The sequence below is a fragment of the Anser anser genome (genome assembly GCF_964211835.1).
Source record: "Anser anser genome assembly, chromosome: 11".
NCBI lineage: Eukaryota > Metazoa > Chordata > Aves > Anseriformes > Anatidae > Anser > Anser anser.
This window is the reverse complement of record NC_139732.1, coordinates 2,516,239-2,536,331: the sequence shown is the minus strand read 5'-3', so window position 1 is coordinate 2,536,331 and position 20,093 is coordinate 2,516,239. Positions and strand designations below refer to the sequence as shown.

The 20,093-nt window shown below is 50.5% G+C and overlaps 1 protein-coding gene across 41 annotated transcripts in view; it reads left to right on the top strand.

Moving 5' to 3' along the window:
* Positions 1-20,093, top strand: part of LOC310905318 (uncharacterized protein) — a 47,603-nt gene that overhangs the window by 13,199 nt on the left and 14,311 nt on the right. For 11 of the 41 annotated variants that reach the window (XM_083851475.1, XM_083851482.1, XM_083851481.1 and 8 more), the window contains 7 exons: positions 27-77; positions 203-262; positions 364-411; positions 1,063-1,202; positions 4,571-4,706; positions 4,790-4,840; positions 4,966-9,267. In XM_083851475.1, the coding sequence (XP_083707601.1) occupies positions 27-77; positions 203-262; positions 364-411; positions 1,063-1,202; positions 4,571-4,697 (426 nt within the window). In that variant the 3' untranslated portion in view covers positions 4,698-4,706; positions 4,790-4,840; positions 4,966-9,267. Of the gene's footprint in view, positions 1-26; positions 86-202; positions 4,464-4,570; positions 4,707-4,789; positions 4,849-4,965; positions 9,268-9,920; positions 11,462-20,093 lie in introns of those variants that run through there. The other 30 variants (XM_083851465.1, XM_083851464.1, XM_083851453.1 and 27 more) reach the window with 18 other exon arrangements.

Genomic DNA, 20,093 nt, shown 5'->3' with positions numbered 1-20,093 from the left:
GTCATTTTGTCCTTTTGTGTTGCCAGGTGGCATGGGTGATGCTGTCTACTCCTTTTGAGCTTGGATCTAATTTCCAGGTACAGAGGCAAGTGGACTGGTGTTTTAAAATGATAAAATGAAAAACGGGGTCACTTGCATTGTTGAGGGATGGGTGCTAATGGTGGCAGCTGAACGTTTATCTTCTGTGTTTTTCTTTGTTCAGGCGGAAACGCAGTGTGCAATACAGGATGTCATGACCCGAGCTGCCTCTGGAGTGACTCTGGTGGGCGATGAAGAGATGTAGCAGTTGCTTTTGGGGTGCGGTTGTCACTGCAGTTATTTTACGACATCAAATAGAGTAAAATTCCGGTTTGCCTTTTTGAGGTGCTGCAAGTGGCTAAAGAGAACAGATGGAAGCATCTGCTCTGTGGGGTAGGTAAGCTGCTGAGGTAAAGGAGGGGATGAGAGTAACTGACCTAAGGGTGCTGTGGCTTCTGCTGCTGTGGTTGCTTTCTCTTCTGTTTATCAGGTGCCACAGGCAAGGTGGGCTGTGATAGTCTTTAGAATAGGAGCAAAGCAGGTCACTTGAATGCTGCCTGGTTCCTGAGAAAGGGGTTGTGGAGGGGAGAAGCTTTCAATATTCAAAGCTGAAGCAAAAGCATGGGCATTGCTGTTTCTAGAAACACCCCAGTTCTCTTGTCTGCACTCTGCATGGTGTTGAGCTAAAATCCAGATGGAAAAAAAAAAACCACAGCTGCTGCTTGTCCTGCTCTACTTTGTTGGTTTTTGCCCCTCCCCTTTCCCAGGTGATTGGGTTTGGGTGCTGGGCGGGGCCAAATGGTATATGAGCCCCAGGTATGCCATTGGAGAGCTCTTTCTGCCTGGGCTGCTCTTAGGGGTAAGTGCTTTGTTTTTCCTTCTGTCAGTTGCAGGGTTCTTTAGGTGGGTCAGAGTCTCTGGATTTCTAGATTGTAAGTGCTTGGAATTCACTTGATAGAGGGCTATTTAGCAGAGGTTGCCGGCTCGCTCGTTTTTGGGACGGTGGGGTACACTTCTGTTTTGGGGTTATATTTTAATCTCTAGACGTATCAAACCACTTGTGTAACTCTCCAGAGGACTAAAAAGAGCTTGATTACACGCTGCAAGAGGCTTGACCAGAGTCGCAGTATTACCAAGAGACTGAGCCATGGTCATACCAGAGTTACCTTTTTCATCTGTAAAGGGTAAGTCTGTGATTACCCCTGCTGGGGCTGTTGTGTGTGCATGGCTTTTTGGCATTTGTGGAGCTCAGTTGTTTTTGTTTGTATGTTCTTACTTGTTTTTTGAAGGGCAAATAGTGTGTATGCTGAGTGTGGTTGGCAAGAGGAGGTGGGGAGCTGTCTGGCTGGAGAGCTGTTCAGGACTGGTAGGTTTGTTTTCTAGGAGCGTGCGGCATCCTTCCTGAAGTGGGATGCAACTGATTGTTGGGCAGGAATGTTCCAGCTGTGGTGTGTCTTAAACAATGTAGCTTGTGTAGTGTGTGTTGTGTGGCCCAGGCAGAGTTCGCTGCGGTGCTGTGAGTGAAGAGTCTCAGTAAGAGCTGGTGAGCAGCTATAGTAAAGGAGCTGGGAAGAGAGAGGTATTGCAGCAGGTCCACTGTGGCTGTGAGGTGCCTCAGTATGGGTGACGCGTTCGGTGACAAACTGGAGCTGATTGATATGGTGATGCACTAAGGGTTAAGAAGAAGGTTACTCAGAGGCATAGAGTGGTAACCAGGCTAGAATAAGAGACAGTGGGAACCAGTAAGGCGGAGTTGTTAGGCTCGGATGGGTCTATAGCGGGCTATGCGTGATCAAAAGGAATGCACCAATCAGAAGCCTGTAACTATGTTTGCCAGCCATGTGCAGCGCGTGTAGGGGCCCAGAAAAACTATGTAAGATCTGGCATCGGGACAATAAAGGGTCTCCATTTCTCGACTGTCTTGGAGTCTGTGCCGTCATTCCCTTCAAATGGTGACCCCGACGTGATAAGGGGTAGAGCGATGCTGTACGGGTATCCGGAGGGAACCCAGCCGAATGAATCAAGCTTGCAGCTGGACTGCAGCTTCAACCCCGGGACATCGCCTGAAGGACAGGTGAGCGGCTGGGCATTCACGATGGGAGCCAATATCTCAGCAGAAGAGGCAATAGTAAAATTATTAACGCATTTATTAATGAAAAGGGGTGTAAAATATGACCCATTTAAGATAAAGCTACTGTCGAAGTTTTTGCAAAAACAAGGGGTCCCCTCGATGGTCTCAGCTGTGTTTGATGTAAAGACTTGGGAACAAGGGGGGAGAAAGTGTGGGAGGCAGCATCAAGTGGGGATACAAACGCTGCTGGGCTGCGGGCCCTCACCTTGCTCCTCCCTGCTGCCGGAGGGCAGCGCCATGGCGGCGGGCAGGGTCCGGCACCAGTGGCAGTCCCCGGAGCAAGGCAGGAGCTCACCGGAGAGGAAGAGCCATGGCTCGTCGGGCTGCAGAGCTGACAAGTTAAGACCACCTTCATCAAGCCCTTCCGGTATTATTTGCCGGACTTCCTCGTTGGACACACTTGCTGCTCCCTATCTTGCTGGACAGTGGCCTCGTGATAATCGTGGCCAAGCTGTTCCACGTATGAGAGACAAAGCCACTCAGGCTGAAAGTGCCTGGGCTGAATAATATTTAGAAAAGAAGAGAAGCTCACACAAACGTTCAGCATCGTGGGGCAATCAAATAGTTTTGCAAGATGTCTTTTGTATGAAAAGGTGTATTTTAGAACAAAGACTTTTGTGGTGTGTAGCAGATAGTGTTTAAAAGACACTTTTCTGGTGCCAATTCTCTCCCCCCTTTCCCCACACACACTTTTTTTAGTAGGGAAGTTTCTTTTTACTTGGCTGTTTTACAGCTACTGGGACCAAAGGATTGCTGAAGTATTTCAGCAGTCTCAAATTATGTGACCTTGCTGAACAGCCTCAGCCCTAAACAAAATAAGACAAGTTAACGTGTTTGAAAATTTTAAAACTGAAGAGTATCTAAAAAGCAGTGTTAGCATGTGGTGTACTTTTTTTGTTGATATCATAAATTTGTGCTTCAGGGAAGTCCCACGTAAATAACTGTCTTATAGCAATAAGCTTTACTGAGCAAGTAAGCATAAATCACACTGGCCCATGCAAGTCCTGCGTTCAGGGTGAATTGAGCCCCTCTTTAAAACATCATGCAAACGTTCAGCAATTGAAAAATGTACCAGGAGGTATTAAAATATTAGGTCTGTTGAACTAGTAAATGAGCAGAATTTGATTTGCTCTCTTTCTTCCCATTAAAATAGATAGATGTGTGCAGATGGGACTAGAGAGCTCTGTTTTCAAGTAACAGCTCTGATTTACACTGAAGAAGTTGTTGAGGGGGAGAAGGTTTTAAAATTAGTGGGTTTGTGCATCAGATTTGCGTAATATGACCAGTTGATGGTTCTTCTCTAGGTTTTGCGGATATTAATTTGTTCTGAAACAGTTGCAGAGAAAGTTGAAGTCTAAGATGTACTGCTTTAGATAGGTTGTTTAAAACTGGTGTGACTGGATTCACAGAAGATGGGATCATTCAGGTGAAGGAAGGCTGTGATTCTGTTGATTGCTGTGGCAGCTCTACTTTAATGTGAATTCACACTACAGACTCAGAATTGAGTAAATACAACAGCTCTTGTTTTAAGACCAGCTTTTACATGTATGCACCCAAAAATTGGCCTTAAATTTCACATGTGCTGTCTTGTGCCATAGCAGAGCTGCAAGGTAAAGTATTTAAATCAATTTTAAAATCTCTTTGAGAGTGTGTAGAACTTTTTTTTTTAAAAAAAAACCCTCTTATGTATGGAGTTGGAATATTTGGCTTTCTGGGGGGTTAATCTGTGCGTTGTTCAAGCACAGTCTTAATGAAAGAGTTCAAGTTCTTTTAGCACACTTTAAAACCTAACTATGCATAGACCTAGTCAGTTCCTTGATTAACTACTTTGGAGCTTAAAAAAAAAAAACCCTTAATGTGGTTCAGCTGTCGTTTCCTTGTTTGATGCTGTAGTCCTGTAGCAACAAATTTAAGTACTTGAGAAAGTAAAAGATAATGATTATTTTGTTTATCGCGTTTGTTGCAGTTATAATAGTTACACCATGCCTGCTGCAAGGATTGCAGAAAATGATTGTTTGTGGCACACAATTTGGCTTGTAGAAACAAAGACAGGGGGAATTATGGGTGACGTGTTCGGTGACAAACTGGAGCTGATTGATATGGTGATGCACTAAGGGTTAAGAAGAAGGTTACTCAGGGGCATAGAGTGGTAACCAGGCTAGAATAAGAGACAGTGGGAACCAATAAGGAGGAGTTGTTAGGCTCGGATGGGCCTATAGCGGGCTGTGCATGATCAAAAGGAATGCACCAATCAGAAGCCTGTAACTATGTTTGCCAGCCATGTGCAGGGCGTGTAGGGGCCCAGAAAAACTATGTAAGATCTGGCATCGGGACAATAAAGGGTCTCCATTTCTCGACTGTCTTGGAGTCCGTGTTGTCATTCCCTTCACCTCAGGGTGTGCTTTTCTCTTGTCTCTGCAGGTGCCTAGTGCAGTCTTGGACAGGGAAATCCCCATGTCACGGAGCAGTGAGGGAAGGTGAGAGTGTTGTGAGCGAGGTCATCCCTTATCGGAAGCGAAGGGAAAGACGTTCGGGTGTTTCCCTCTGAGGGTCTGAGGTGAGGCTGTTTGGGCCAGAGGAGCGATGTGGCAGGTGGTTGCTTGCAAGCACAGTGGTCATTTTGTCCTTTTGTGTTGCCAGGTGGCATGGGTGATGCTGTCTACTCCTTTTGAGCTTGGATCTAATTTCCAGGTACAGAGGCAAGTGGACTGGTGTTTTAAAATGATAAAATGAAAAACGGGGTCACTTGCATTGTTGAGGGATGGGTGCTAATGGTGGCAGCTGAACGTTTATCTTCTGTGTTTTTCTTTGTTCAGGCGGAAACGCAGTGTGCGATACAGGATGTCATGACCCGAGCTGCCTCTGGAGTGACTCTGGTGGGCGATGAAGAGATGTAGCAGTTGCTTTTGGGGTGCGGTTGTCACTGCAGTTTTTTTAACTACATCAAATAGAGTAAAATTCCAGTTTGTCTTTTAGAGGTGGTATAGGCGGCTTCAGAGAACGGGTGGAAGCATCTGCCATGTGGGGTAGGTAAGCAGCTGAGGTAAAGGAGGGGATGAGGGTAACTGTCCTGAGGGTGCAGTGGCTTTTGCTGCTGTGGTTGCTTTCTCTTCTGTTTATCAGGTGCCACAGGCAAGGTGGGCTGTGATAGTCTTTAGAATAGGAGCAAAGCAGGTCACTTGAATGCTGTTTGGTTCCTGAGAAGGGGGTTGTGGAGGGGAGAAGCCTTCAATATTCAAAGCTGAAGCAAAAGCATGGGCATTGCTGCTTCTAGAAACACCCCAGTTCTCTTGTCTGCACTCTGCATGGTGTTGAGCTAAAATCCAGATGGAAAAAAAAAACCACAGCTGCTACTTGTCCTGCTCTCTACTTGGTTGTTTTTTGCCCCTCCCCTTTCCCAGGTGATTGGGTTTGGGTGCTGGGCGGGGCCAAATGGTATATGAGCCCCAGGCAAGGCCTGAGGGGGAGCTCTTTCTGCCTGGGCTGCTCTTAGGGGTAAGTGCTTTGTTTTTCCTTCTGTCAGTTGCAGGGTTCTTTGGGTGGGTTGGAGTCTATGGACTGATGCGTACCGGTCTCTACTTGGAAATGCACATCTCTTTGAATCACAGAATCGTCTAGGTTGGAAGAGACCTCCAAGATCATCTAGTCCAACCTCTGTCCTAACACTAACAAGACCTCTACTAAACCATATCACTAAGGGCTACATCTAAATGTCTTTTAAAGATCTCCAGGGATGGTGACTCAACCACCTCCCTGGGCAGTCCATTCCAATGCCTAACAACCCTTTCAGTAGAGAAGTTCTTCCTAACATCCAACCTAAACCTCCCCTGGTGCAACTTTAGCCCATTCCCCCTTGTCCTGTCACCAGGCATGTGGGAGAATAGACCAACCCCCACCTCTCTACAGCCTCCTTTAAGGTACCTATAGAGAACAATAAGGTCACCCCTGAGCCTCCTCTTCTCCAGGCTGAACAAGCCCAGCTCCCTCAGCCGCTCCTCGTAAGACTTGTTCTCCAGACCCCTCAGCAGCTTCATTGCCCTTCTCTGGACTCTCTCGAGCACCTCCATGTCCTTCTTGTAGCGAGGGGCCCAAAACTGAACACAGTACTCGAGGTGCGGCCTCACCAGAGCCGAGTACAGGGGGACAATCACCTCCCTAGACCTGCTGGCCCCACTGCTGCTTATACAGGCCAGGATGCTGTTGGCCTTCTTGGCCACCTGAGCACACTGCTGGCTCATATTCAGCTGACTATCAACCAGTACTCCCAGGTCCTTCTCAGCCAGGCAGCTTTCCAACCACTCATCTGCCAGCCTGTAGCCCTGCTTGGGGTTGTTATGCCCCAGATGCAGGACCTAGCACTTGGCCTTGTTGAACTTCATACAGTTGACCTCAGCCCATCGGTCCAGCCTATCCAGATCCTCCTGCAGAGCCTCCCTTCCCTCAAGCAGATTGACACGCGCACCTAACTTGGTGTCATCTGCAAACTTACTGAGGGTGCACTCGATCCCCTCATCCAGGTCATCGATAAAGATATTAAAGAGGACTGGCCCCAGCGCTGAGCCGTGGGGGACTCCGCTAGTAACCGGCCTCCACCTGGATTTAGCTCCATTCACCATTACTCTTTGGGCCCGGCCATCCAGCCAGTTTTTAACCCAACAAAGCGTATGCCAGTCCAAGCCACGAGCAGCCATTTTCTTGAGGAGAACGCAGTGGGAAACAGTGTCAAAAGCCTTACTGAAGTCAAGGTAGATAACATCCACAGCCTTCCCCTCATCCACCAAGTGCGTCACTTGGTCATAGAAGGAGATCAGGTTCAGATTTTTCTTCCTATGCAAAAAGAAAGGTTTAAGCCAATGCCAGCTGAAAAAGATCAGTTACTTGCTTGGTCATATTGTCCTCCCAATATTCAAAGCTGAAGCAAAAGCCTGGGGATTGTTGCTTCTAGAAACACCCCAGTTCTCTTGTCTGCACTCTGTATGGTGTTGAGCTGAAAACCAGATGAAAATAAAGAAAAACACACCTGTTGCTTGTCCTGCTCTGTCTACTTTGTTGTTTTTTGCCCCTCCCCTTTCCCAGGTGATTGGGTTTGGGTGCTGGGCGGGGCCAAATGGTATATGAGCCCCAGGCAAGGCCTGAGGGGGAGCTCTTTCTGCCTGGGCTGCTCTTAGGGGTAAGTGCTTTGTTTTTCCTTCTGTCAGTTGCAGGGTTCTTTGGGTGGGTTGGAGTCTATGGACTGATGCGTTCCGGTCTCTACTTGGCAATGCACATCTCTTTGAGGTAAGGGCTAGAAGGATCTGTTAGAGGAAAGCAATCTATATAGTAGGAGTAGGTGCCCTTATTGCATGCAGCTCTTCTTCAGGTGAGTAATTGTTAGAGCGTGTTTACGGATAGGGTGGTAATGTTAGCTTGTGTGTTCTAGGTCCCTTAGGATTTTGACAGATTGACTGGGGCTTCCTGTGAGTCTTGGCCTGTATGTCAAATATTATCCAAGTTAGAGCTGTGGTGGTAAAGTGATGGAGCAGGGTTTAGGAGAACTGGATCCTGGAAGCTTCCTGTGCAAGCATGTATCTGAAAAGAGCAGCAGGATGCAGGTAAGGTGTAGTCTTTTCCAGGGTTGGGGGCAGTTTGTTATATTTCTGGAGCTTTTGCCTGTGGTTTGTCTGGCTGTGGAGTCTTTAGACCTTGCAGCCTTCCAGATGTTAAGTGCTTGGAATTCACGTCCTAGAGGTATGTTTTAGGAGGGGTTGCTGGCTAACTTGTGTTTGGGAAATCGTGGGGGACGGTTCCTTTTTTGGGGTTCTATTTTAATCTCTAGGTATATCAAGGCATTTGCGTAACTGTGCAGAGGATTCACAAAGAGCCTCAGTATGCATGGCAAGGGCCTTGACTGCATAAGGGCAGTATGAGGAAGAGACTGAGCAGGGTCACCTTCCTCATCTGTAGAGGATAAGTCTGTGATTACCCTTGCAGGGGCTGCTGTGCATTCCTGGCCTTTTGGCCTTTGTGGACCTGAGGGTGGTTTTTTTCTGGCTCTGGTCTCTGTGCTTGAGACCTCTGCAAGGAGCTGTACTGTTTGCGCGTCCATCATGGGCGTGGCCTTCTCTCTGTTTCTTGTAGGCCAGGTCATGGGCATGGACTAAGCTGGAAACTTGAAAGAGGCACAAGGGTGAGCGGATGGCAGTGTGGGCCCTGAGTTGGTGGGTGCATTGTGTTAGTCTGTTTGGCCTGTCGGGCAGGCTTTGCAAGCACTTGTGACAGCATTGTGCATCTCCTGCCATGTTCCTGAGGGGCGTCAGCGGGTCCAGTTCCTGAAATGCTGAGCCATCAGCATAGCCTTTTGGTTTTCAGATAGCCTACTCGAGTGTGTGATTTTTCCTGTGAGTGATGTTATTTCATGGAATTGGTTTTTCTTTTTTAGTGTGTCATCTGTGGTGCTCGTAGATTTTTCTTCCTATGCAGAAAGAAAGCTTTAATGCCAGCTGAAGAAGATCAGTTACTTGCTTGGTTGTATGGTCCTCTCAATATTCAAAGCTGAAGCAAAAGCCTGGGGATTGTTGCTTCTAGAAACACCCCAGTTCTCTTGTCTGCACTCTGCATGGAGTTGAGCTAAAAACCATATGGGAAAAAAAAAAACCCACACCTGTTGCTTGTCCTGCTCTGTCTACTTTGCTGGTTTTTTTTTGCCCCTCCCCTTTCCCAGGTGATTGGGTTTGGGTGCTGGGCGGGGCCAAATGATATATGAGCCCCAGGCAAGGCCTGAGGGGGAGCTCTTTCTGCCTGGGCTGCTCTTAGGGGTAAGTGCTTTGTTTTTCCTTCTGTCAGTTGCAGGGTGCTTTAGGTGGGTCAGAGTCTCTGGATTTCTAGATTGTAAGTGCTTGGAATTCACTTGACAGTGGGCTATTTAGCAGAGGTTACCGGCTCTCTCGTTTTTGGGACGGTGGGCTACACTTCTCTTTTGGTCTTATATTTTAATCTCTAGATGTATCAAACCACTTGTGTAACTCTCCAGAGGACTAAAAAGAGCTTGATTACACACTGCAAGAGGCTTGACCACAGGCGCAGTATTACCAAGAGACTGAGCAGGGTCATACCAGAGTTACCTTTTTCATCTGTAAAGGGTAAGTCTGTGATTACCCCTGCTGGGGCTGTTGTGTATGCATGGCTTTTTGGCATTTGTGGAGCTCAGTTGTTTTTGTTTGTATGTTCTTACTTTTTTTTTGAAGGGCAAATAGTGTGTATGCTGAGTGTGGTTGGCAAGAGGAGGTGGGGAGTTGTCTGGCAGGGGAGCTGTTCAGGACTGGTAGGTTTGTTTTCTAGGAGCATGCGGCATCCTTCCTGAAGTGGGATGCGACTGATTGTTGGGCAGGAATGTTCCAGCTGTGGTGTGTCTTAAACAATGTAGCTTGTGTAGTGTGTGTTGTGTGGCCCAGGCAGAGTTCGCTGGGGTGCTGTGAGTGAAGAATCTCACTTAGAGCTGGTGAGCAGCTATAGTAAAGGAGCTGGGAAGAGAGAGGTATTGCAGCAGGTCCACTGTGGCTGTGAGGTGCCTCAGTATGGGTGACGCGTTCGGTGACAAACTGGAGCTGATTGATATGGAGGTGCACTAAGGGTTAAGAAGAAGGTTACTCAGAGGCATAGAGTGGTAACCAGGCTAGAATAAGAGACAGTGGGAACCAGTAAGGCGGAGTTGTTAGGCTCGGATGGGTCTATAGCGGGCTATGCGTGATCAAAAGGAATGCACCAATCAGAAGCCTGTAACTGTGTTTGCCAGCAGTGCGTGTAGGAGCCCAGAAAAACTATGTAAGATATGTAAGATATGGCATCGGGACAATAAAGGGTCTCCATTTCTCAACTATCCTGGAGTCCGTGTCGTCATTCCCTTCAAATGGTGACCACGACATGATAAGGGGTGGAGCGATGCTGTACGGGCATCCGGAGGGAACCCAGCCGAATGAATCAAGCTTGCAGCTGGACTGCAGCTTCAACCCCGGGACATCGCCTGAAGGACAGGTGAGCGGCTGGGCATTCACGATGGGAGCCAATATCTCAGCAGAAGAGGCAATAGTAAAATTATTAACGCATTTATTAATGAAACGGGGTGTAAAATATGACCCATTTAAGATAAAGCTACTGTCGAAGTTTTTGCAAAAACAAGGGGTCCCCTCGATGGTCTCAGCTGTGTTTGATGTAAAGACTTGGGTACAAGGGGGGAGAAAGTTTGGGAGGCAGCATCAAATGGGGATACAAATGCTGCTGGGCTGCGGGCCCTCACCTTGCTCCTCCCTGCTGCCGGAAGGCAGCGCAACGGCAGCGGGCAGGGTGCTGCACCAGTGGCTGTCCCCGGAGCAAGGCAGGAGCTCACCGGAGAGGAAGAGCCATGGCTCGTCGGGCTGCAGAGCTGACAAGTTAAGACCACCTTCATCAAGCCCTTCCGGTATTATTTGCCGGACTTCCTCGTTGGACACACTTGCTGCTCCCTATCTTGCTGGACAGTGGCCTCGTGATAATCGTGGCCAAGCTGTTCCACGTATGAGAGACAAAGCCACTCAGGCTGAAAGTGCCTGGGCTGAATAATATTTAGAAAAGAAGAGAAGCTCACACAAACGTTCAGCATCGTGGGGCAATCAAATGGTTTTGCAAGATGTCTTTTGTATGAAAAGGTGTATTTTAGAACAAAGACTTTTGTGGTGTGTAGCAGGTAGTGTTTAAAAGACACTTTTCTGGTGCCAATTCTCTCCCCCCTTTCCCCACACACACTTTTTTTAGTAGGGAAGTTTCTTTTTACTTGGCTGTTTTACAGCTACTGGGACCAAAGGATTGCTGAAGTATTTCAGCAGTCTCAAATTATGTGACCTTGCTGAACAGCCTCAGCCCTAAACAAAATAAGACAAGTTAACATGTTTGAAAATTTTAAAACTGAAGAGTATCTAAAAAGCAGTGTTAGCATGTGGTGTACTTTTTTTGTTGATATCATAAATTTGTGCTTCAGGGAAGTCCCACTGTCTTATAGCAATAAACTTTACTGAGCAAGTAAGCGTAAATCACACTGGCCCATGCAAGTCCTGCGTTCAGGGTGAATTGAGCCCCTCTTTAAAACATTATGCGAAAGTTCAGCAATTGAAAAAATGTACCAGGAGGTATTAAAATATTAGGTCTGTTAAACTAGTAAATGAGCAGAATTTGATTTGCTCTCTTTCTTCCCATTAAAATAGATAGATGTGTGCAGATGGGACTAGAGAGCTCTGTTTTCAAGTAACAGCTCTGATTTACACTGAAGAAGTTGTTGAGGGGGAGAAGGTTTTAAAATTAGTGGGTTTGTGCATCAGATTTGCGTAATATGACCAGTTGATGGTTCTTCTCTAGGTTTTGCGGATATTAATTTGTTCTGAAACAGTTGCAGAGAAAGTTGAAGTCTAAGATGTACTGCTTTAGATAGGTTGTTTAAAACTGGTGTGACTGGATTCACAGAAGATGGGATCATTCAGGTGAAGGAAGGCTGTGATTCTGTTGATTGCTGTGGCAGCTCTACTTTAATGTGAATTCACACTACAGACTCAGAATTGAGTAAATACAACAGCTCTTGTTTTAAGACCAGCTTTTACATGTATGCACCCAAAAATTGGCCTTAAATTTCACATGTGCTGTCTTGTGCCATAGCAGAGCTGCAAGGTAAAGTATTTAAATCAATTTTAAAATCTCTTTGAGAGTGTGTAGAACTTTTTTTTTAAAAAAAAAAACCCTCTTATGTATGGAGTTGGAATATTTGGCTTTCTGGGGGGTTAATCTGTGCGTTGTTCAAGCAGTCTTAATGAAAGAGTTCAAGTTCTTTTAGCACACTTTAAAACCTAACTATGCATAGACCTAGTCAGTTCCTTGATTAACTACTTTGGAGCTTAAAAAAAAAACCCTTAATGTGGTTCAGCTGTCGTTTCCTTGCTTGATGCTGTAGTCCTGTAGCAACAAATTTAAGTACTTGAGAAAGTAAAAGATAATGATTATTTTGTTTATCGCGTTTGTTGCAGTTATAATAGTTACACCATGCCTGCTGCAAGGATTGCAGAAAATGATTAATTGTTCGTGGCACACAATTTGGCTTGTAGAAACAAAGGAAGGGGGAATTATGGGTGATGCGTTTGGTGACAAACTGGAGCTGACTGATATGGAGGTGCACTAAGGGTTAAGAAGAAGGTTACTCAGAGGCATAGAGTGGTAACCAGGCTAGAATAAGAGACAGTGGGAACCAGTAAGGCGGAGTTGTTAGGCTCGGACTGGCCTATAGCGGGCTATGCATGATCAAAAGGAATGCACCAATCAGAAGCCTGTAACTATGTTTGCCAGCCATGTGCAGGGCGTGTAGGGGCCCAGAAAAACTATAAGATCTGGCATCTAGTATCCTAGTATCTAGGACCAAGTGTGTCCTGCCAGAATACACCAATTTTGCCTCTTCTGATGGGGTAAATTCATGTCTGCAATATAAACATTAATTGGTATTACTGCAGGGATGAATTTGGCTGCTTAGTACAGGAACAAGCCTGTTCATCTGGATAGATGTGCTTCCTTGAACATTGGCCAATGCCTAATGTCTGAAAGGCAAAAGAAAGTTTTCCTGGCGAACTTGTTTAACAATATAGTAGGTCCATGGGGAAAAAGAACGCATTTTCCTATGCCCATTAGTATTACTGATGACTTATTCCGATGCAGGATGGAAGTGTAAATGTTTCAAAGGAAAATACAAGGTGAAAGCTTCTGTTCTGAGTTAAACTGTCTGAGAGAACAACTGGGAAGAACTGGAGGCAGCAATCAGAGGCAACAGTGAGAGTCTGGGCCCCTATAACCTATATTTGGTTCCTTTGGGAAACAAAATACAGCCATAAATGTCCTCTAGGGCTTTCTGTGCACCCACAGCATTTCCTGTGTAGAAAGGTAGTTTGTCCTTAACGCATGGCAAACTCTTGGGCTGAGTTCATGAGACCTAAAGACTGCTTCTTAGAAACTGCTTCTCAGTGTTTCATGTAAGTTCATACATAATAGCTAGTTTAAACTAGAATTTCAAGGGTTCACAGTACTTCATCATATATCATTTTTCTGTGAATTTTATTTTTATACATACCTGGTCAAAGAATATTCACAAAATACTGTATTCAGAGATTAATGGCAAAATATAGTGAAATCAGTGAATAATTTTAAGTGGAAAACTGCAATTATAGTCATACATTCTGTAGTTTTGCACAGGGTAAAGCATGAGGATACTGTTGAAAACCTTATACAGTAACAGCAGCAGGTGACACACACTCTCAGAGGTGCCAGAGCACATCCGGAGTGGGGAAGGGGAATATTAAACCACAGAATACAGCTGTCTCAGGAAATCACGCAGCAGATACAGGAGTTCATTTCCCAAAAGAGGGAAATAATATGATTAGAAATTTTCGAGATCTCTAATTTTCCAGTTTTTGAAAAATCAAGCTATTCTGCTAAGATGTTGTCTTTTGTCTCCAAGACTGTGCCCTCACCAAATGAAAATTGAAACCTAAAAACTTCTAGGGAAGGGCAGAGGAAACAATGAATGCATTATCATCATCCGTTTATTTTGTGGCATCTATAGAATCTAAACATCAGCTCAGCTGCTGAAGATAGTTTCCTACACTAGAGCACCTGGGGGTCCCAAATTCTGCTGCCAGGGGTTGTCCTCCGGGGCACCTAGGGGGTCCTAAATACTGTTGCTGGGGATTGTCCTCCACGTCTCCGGGGGGGAGGGGGGGGGTCACAAAGCGGGCCACCAGGAGGTTGTCCGCCGCAGCAAGCGGTTCATGCTGTAGGTCTCAGAGTGTGAGCACTGGGGCACCTGGGTGTCAAAAATACTATCAGCAGGGATTTTCCTCCTGGGTAGCTGGGGGTCCCAAATACTGTCATGGGGTGTTGTCCTCTGGGGCACCTGAGGGTACAAAATACTGTTGCCGGGGGTTGTCCTCCGGGGCACCTCAGGGGTCCCAAATACTGTCGCCGGGGATTGTGCTCCGGGGCACCTGGGGGGTCCCGAATACTGTCAGCGTGGATTGTCCTCTGGGGCACCTGGGGGGTCCCAAATACTGTCACAGGGGGTTTTCCTCCGGGGCACATTGGGATCCCAAAGGGGGGGGGTCACCAGGGGTTTGTCTGCCGTAGCTTGCAGTTCATGCCGAAGGTAGCAAGGACTGTCCTCCGGGGCACCTGAGGGTGCAAAATACTGTCACAGGGGGTTGTCCTCCGGGGCACCTGGGGGGGGTCCCAAATACTGTCACCTGTGGTTGTCCTCCGAGGTACATCGAGTTCCAAATACCGTCGCCGAGGCTTTTCCTCCGGAGCACATTGGGATCCTAAAGGGGGGGTCACCAGGGGTTTGCCTGCTGTAGCTCGCGGTTCACGCCGAAGGTCAGCGGGGACTGTCCTCTGGGGCACCTGAGGGTTCCAAATTCTGTCACCGGGGGTTGTTCTCCGGGGCACCTGAGGGTGCAAAATACTGTCACGGGGGATGTTCCTCCGGGTCTCCTGGGGGTCCCAGAATGTGAAAGCGGGCGATGTGTACTTGGACACCTGGGGGTCCCAAATACTGTCAGCGCGGATTGTCCTCCGGGGTACCTGAGGGTCCCAGATACTGTCACCGGGGATTGTCCTCCGGGGCACCAAATACTGTCACCCGGGATTGTCCTCAGGGGTACCTTGGGTGTCCCAAATACTGTCCCCAGGGGTTGTCCTCCGGGGCACCTGAGGGTCCCAGATACTGTAAACGGGTATCGTCCTCCGGGGCACCTAGCGGTCCCAAATACTGTCGTCGGGGGTTGTGCTCCGGAGCACCTGGGGGTCCCAAATACTGTCAGCGTGGATTGTCCTCCGGGGCACCTGGGGGGGTCCCAAATACTGTCACCTGGGTTTTTCCTCCGGAGCACATTGGGATCCCAAAGGGGGGGGTCACCAGGGGTTTGTCCGCCGTAACTCGCGGTTCACGCCGAAGGTCAGCGGGGACTGTCCTCCGGGGCACCTGAGGGTCCCAGATACTGTAAACGGGGATTGTCCTCCGGGGCACCTGGGGGTCCCAAATACATTCGACGGGAGTTGTTCTCCGGGGCACCTAAGGGTGCAAAATACTGTCACGGGGGATGTTCCTCCGGGTCTCCTGGGGGTCCCAGAATGTGAAAGCGGGCGATGTGTACTTGGACACCTGGGGGTCCCAAATACTGTCAGCGCGGATTGTCCTCCGGGGTACCTGAGGGTCCCAGATACTGTCACCGGGGATTGTCCTCCGGGGCACCAAATACTGTCACCCGGGATTGTCCTCAGGGGTACCTTGGGTGTCCCAAATACTGTCCCCAGGGGTTGTCCTCCGGGGCACCTGAGGGTCCCAGATACTGTAAACGGGGATTGTCCTCCGGTGCACCTAGGGGTCCCAAATACTGTTGCCGGGGGTTGTTCTCCGGGGCACCTGGGGGGGTCCCAAATACTGTCACCTGTGGTTGTCCACCGATGTACATCGAGTCCCAAATACCATCGCCGAGGTTTTTCCTCCGGAGCACATTGGGATCCCAAAGGGGGGGGGGGGGGCTCACCAGGCGTTTGCCCGCCGTAGCTCGCGGTTCATGCCGAAGGTCAGCGGGGACTGTCCTCCGGGGCACCTGAGGGTCCCAAATACTGTCCCCAGGGGTTGTCCTCCGGGGCACCTGAGGGTCCCAGATACTGTAAACGGGGATTGTCCTCCAGGGCACCTGGGGGTCCCAAATACAGTCGACGGGAGTTGTTCTCCGGGGCACCTGAGGGTGCAAAATACTGTCACGGGGGGTTTCCTCCGGGTCTCCTGGGGGTCCCAGAATGTGAAAGCGGGCGATGTGTACTTGGACACCTGGGGGTCCCAAATACTGTCAGCACGGATTGTCCTCCGGGGTACGTGAGGGTTCCAGATAATGTCACCGGGGATTGTCCTCCGGGGCACCAAATACTGTCACCCGGGATTGTCCTCAGGGGTACCTTGGGTGTCCCAAATACTGTCCCCAGGGGTTGTCCTCCGGGGCACCTGAGGGTCCCAGATACCGTAAACGGGGATTGTCCTCCGGGGCACCTAGCGGTCCCAAATACTGTCGCCGGGGATTGTGCTCCGGGGCACCTGGGGGTCCCAAATACTGTCGCCGGGGGTTTTCATCCGGGGCACCTGGGGGTCCCAAATACTGTCAGCGTGGATTGTCCTCCGGGGTACCTGAGGGTCCCAGATCCTGTCACCCGGGATTGTCCTCAGGGGTACCTTGGGTGTCCCAAATACTGTCCTCGGGGGTTGTTCTCCTGGGCACCTGGGGGGGGTCCCAAATAGGGAACCCAAAAGGGGCCGCCTTTGGAACCCCCAGGAGACCTGGAGGACAATCCCCGCTGACAGTATTTGGGACTACAGTTGATCCGGAGGACATCTTTTGGTGACAGTATTTGGGCCACGAGGTGTCCCAGTACACATCGGCCACTTTCACAATTTGGGACTCCAGGTGCCCCGGAGGACAACCCCCGGCGACAGTATTTGGGAGCCCCCCCCAGGTACCCCGGAGGATAAGAACCGGTGGAAGTATTTTGGACCCTCAGGTGCCCGGGAGGACAAACCCAGGCGACGGTATTTGGGACCCCCAGGTACCCCGGAGGACAACCCCCGGTGACAGTATTTGGTACCCCGAGGTGCCCCAGTGCCCTCCCCCTGAGATTTCCGCCGTGCATCACCGAACAGCCTTCTGGTGGCCGCCTTTGGGACTCTCAGGAGGCCCGGAGGACAATCCCCGCTGCCATTCTTTTGTAACCCCAGGTGCCCCCGAGGACATCTTTTGGTGACAGTATTTGGGCCACCAGGTGTCCCAGTACACATCGGCCACTTTCACAATTTGGGACTCCAGGTGCCCCAGAAAAAATCTCCCCGTGACAGTATTTTCGACACCCAGGTGGCCCAGTGTTCACCCCCTGAGGCCTCCGGCTTAACAGCGTGCACCACCGGACAACCTCCTGGTGATCCCTTTGGGAACCCCCCCCCCAGGTTCCCCGGAGAACAACCCCCGGTGACAGAATTTGCAACACCCAGTTGCCCCAGTGCTCACCCCCTGAGACCTCCGGCTTGAACAGCGTGCACCACCGGACAACCTCCTGGTGACCCCCTTTGGGATCGCAAGGTTCCTCGGAGGACAATCCCTGGCGACGGTATTTGGGACCCCGAGGTGCCCCGGAGGACTAAGCCCCGTGACATAATTTGGGAACCCCCAGGTACCCCGGAGGACAACCCCCGCTGACAGTCTTTTGTAAACCCAGGTGCCCCGGAGGACATCTTCTGGTGACAGTATTGGGACCCCCTGGTGTCCCAGTGCACATCGCCCACTTTCACAATCTGGGACTCCAGGTGTCCCGGAGGACTACCAGCGGTGGAATTATTTTGGACCCTCAGGTGCCCGGGAGGACAAACCCAGGCGACGGTATTTGGGACCCCCCGGTGCCCCGGAGGACAACCCGCGGTGACAGTATTTGGGACCCCGAGGTGCCCCAGTGCCCTCCCCCTGAGATCTCCGCCGTGCACCACTGAACAGCCTTCTGGTGGCCGCCTTTGGGACCTCCAGGAGATCCGGAGGACATCTTTTGGTGACAGTATTCGTGAGCCCCCCCAGGTACCCCGGAGGACAACGACCGGTGACATTCTTTTGTAACCCCAGGTGCCCCCGAGGACATCTTTTGGTGACAGTATTTGGACCACCAGGTGTCCCAGTACACATCGGCCACTTTCACAATTTGGGACTCCAGATGCCCCAGAAAAAAATCTCCCCGTGACAGTATTTTTGACACCCAGGTGGCCCAGTGTTCACCCCCTGAGGCCTCCGGCTTGAACTGCGTGCACCACCGGACAACCTCCTGGTGACACCATTTTGGGACCCCCAGGAGACCCGGAGGGCAACCCCCGGTGACGGTTTTTGGTACCCCGAGGTGCCCCAGTGCACATCCCGTGAGACCTCCGCCGTGCACCACCGGACAACCTTCTGGTGGCCGCCTTTGGAACCCCCAGGAGACCCGGAGGACAATCCCCGCTGACAGTATTTGGGACTCCAGTTGCCCCGGAGGACATCTTTTGGTGACAGTATTTGGGCCACGAGGTGTCCCAGTACACATCGCCCACTTTCACAATCTGGGACTCCAGGTGTCCCGGAGGACAACCAGCGGTGGAATTATTTTGGACCCTCAGGTGCCCGGGAGGACAAACCCAGGCGACGGTATTTGGGACCCCCAGGTACCCCAGAGGACAACCCCCGGTGACAGTATTTGGTACCCCGAGGTGCCCCAGTGCCCTCCCCCTGAGATTTCCGCCGTGCATCACCGAACAGCCTTCTGGTGGCCGCCTTTGGGACCCTCAGGAGACGTGGAGGGCAACCCCAGGCGACAGTATTTGGGACCCTCAGGAGGCCCGGAGGACAATCCCTGCTGACATTCTTTTGTAACCCCAGGTGCCCCCAAGGACATCTTTTGGTGACAGTATTTGGGCCACGAGGTGTCCCAGTACACATCGGCCACTTTCACAATTTGGGACTCCAGGTGCCCCAGAAAAAAATCTCCCTGTGACAGTATTTTTGACACCCAGGTGGTCCAGTGTTCACCCCCTGAGGCCTCCGGCTTGAACTGCGTGCACCACCGGACAACCTCCTGGTGACACCATTTTGGGACACCCAGGAGACCCGGAGGGCAACCCCCGGCGACGGTATTTGGGACCCCGAGGTACCCCAGTGGCCACCCCTTGAGATCTCCACCGTGCACCACCGGACAGCCTTCTGGTGGCCGCCTTTGGGACCCCCCCCAGGTTCCCCGGAGAACAACCCCCGGTGACAGAATTTGCAACACCCGGTTGCCCCAGTGCTCACCCCCTGAGACCTCCGGTTTGAACAGCGTGCACCACCGGACAACCTCCTGGTGACCCCCCCTTTGGGATCGCAAGGTTCCTCAGAGGACAATCCCTGGTGACGGTATTTGGGACCCCGAGGTGCCCCGGAGGACTAAGCCCCGTGACATAATTTGGGACCCCCCAGGTACCCCGGAGGACAACCCCCGGTGACAGTATTTGGGAGCCCCCCCAGGTACCCCGGAGGACAATCCCCGCTGACAGTCTTTTGTAACCCCAGGTGCCCCGGAGGACATCCTCTGGTGACAGTATTGGACCCCCTGGTGTCCCAGTGCACATCGCCCACTTTCACAATCTGGGACTCCAGGTGTCCTGGAGGACTACCAGCGGTGGAATTATTTTGGACCCTCAGGTGCCCGGGAGGACAAACCCAGGCGACGGTATTTGGGACCCCCAGGTACACGGAGGACAACCCCCGGTGACAGTATTTGGTACCCCGAGGTGCCCCAGTGCCCTCCCCCTGAGATTTCCGCCGTGCATCACCGAACAGCCTTCTGGTGGCCGCCTTTGGGACCCTCAGGAGACGTGGAGGGCAACCCCAGGCGACAGTATTTGGGACTCCAGTTGCCCCGGAGGACATCTTTTGGTGACAGTATTTCGGCCACGAGGTGTCCCAGTACACATCGGCCACTTTCACAATTTGGGACTCCAGGTGCCCCAGAAAAAATCTCCCCGTGACAGTATTTTCGACACCCAGGTGGCCCAGTGTTCACCCCCTGAGGCCTCCGGCTTAACAGCATGCACCACCGGACAACCTCCTGGTGATCCCTTTGGGAATCCCCCCCCCAGGTTCCCCGGAGAACAACCCCCGGTGACAGAATTTGCAACACCCAGTTGCCCCAGTGCTCACCCCCTGAGACCTCCGGCTTGAACAGCGTGCACCACCGGACAACCTCCTGGTGAACCCCTTTGGGATGGCAAGGTTCCTCGGAGGACAATCCCTGGCGACGGTATTTGGGACCCCGAGGTGCCCCGGAGGACTAAGCCCCGTGACATAATTTGGGAACCCCCAGGTAC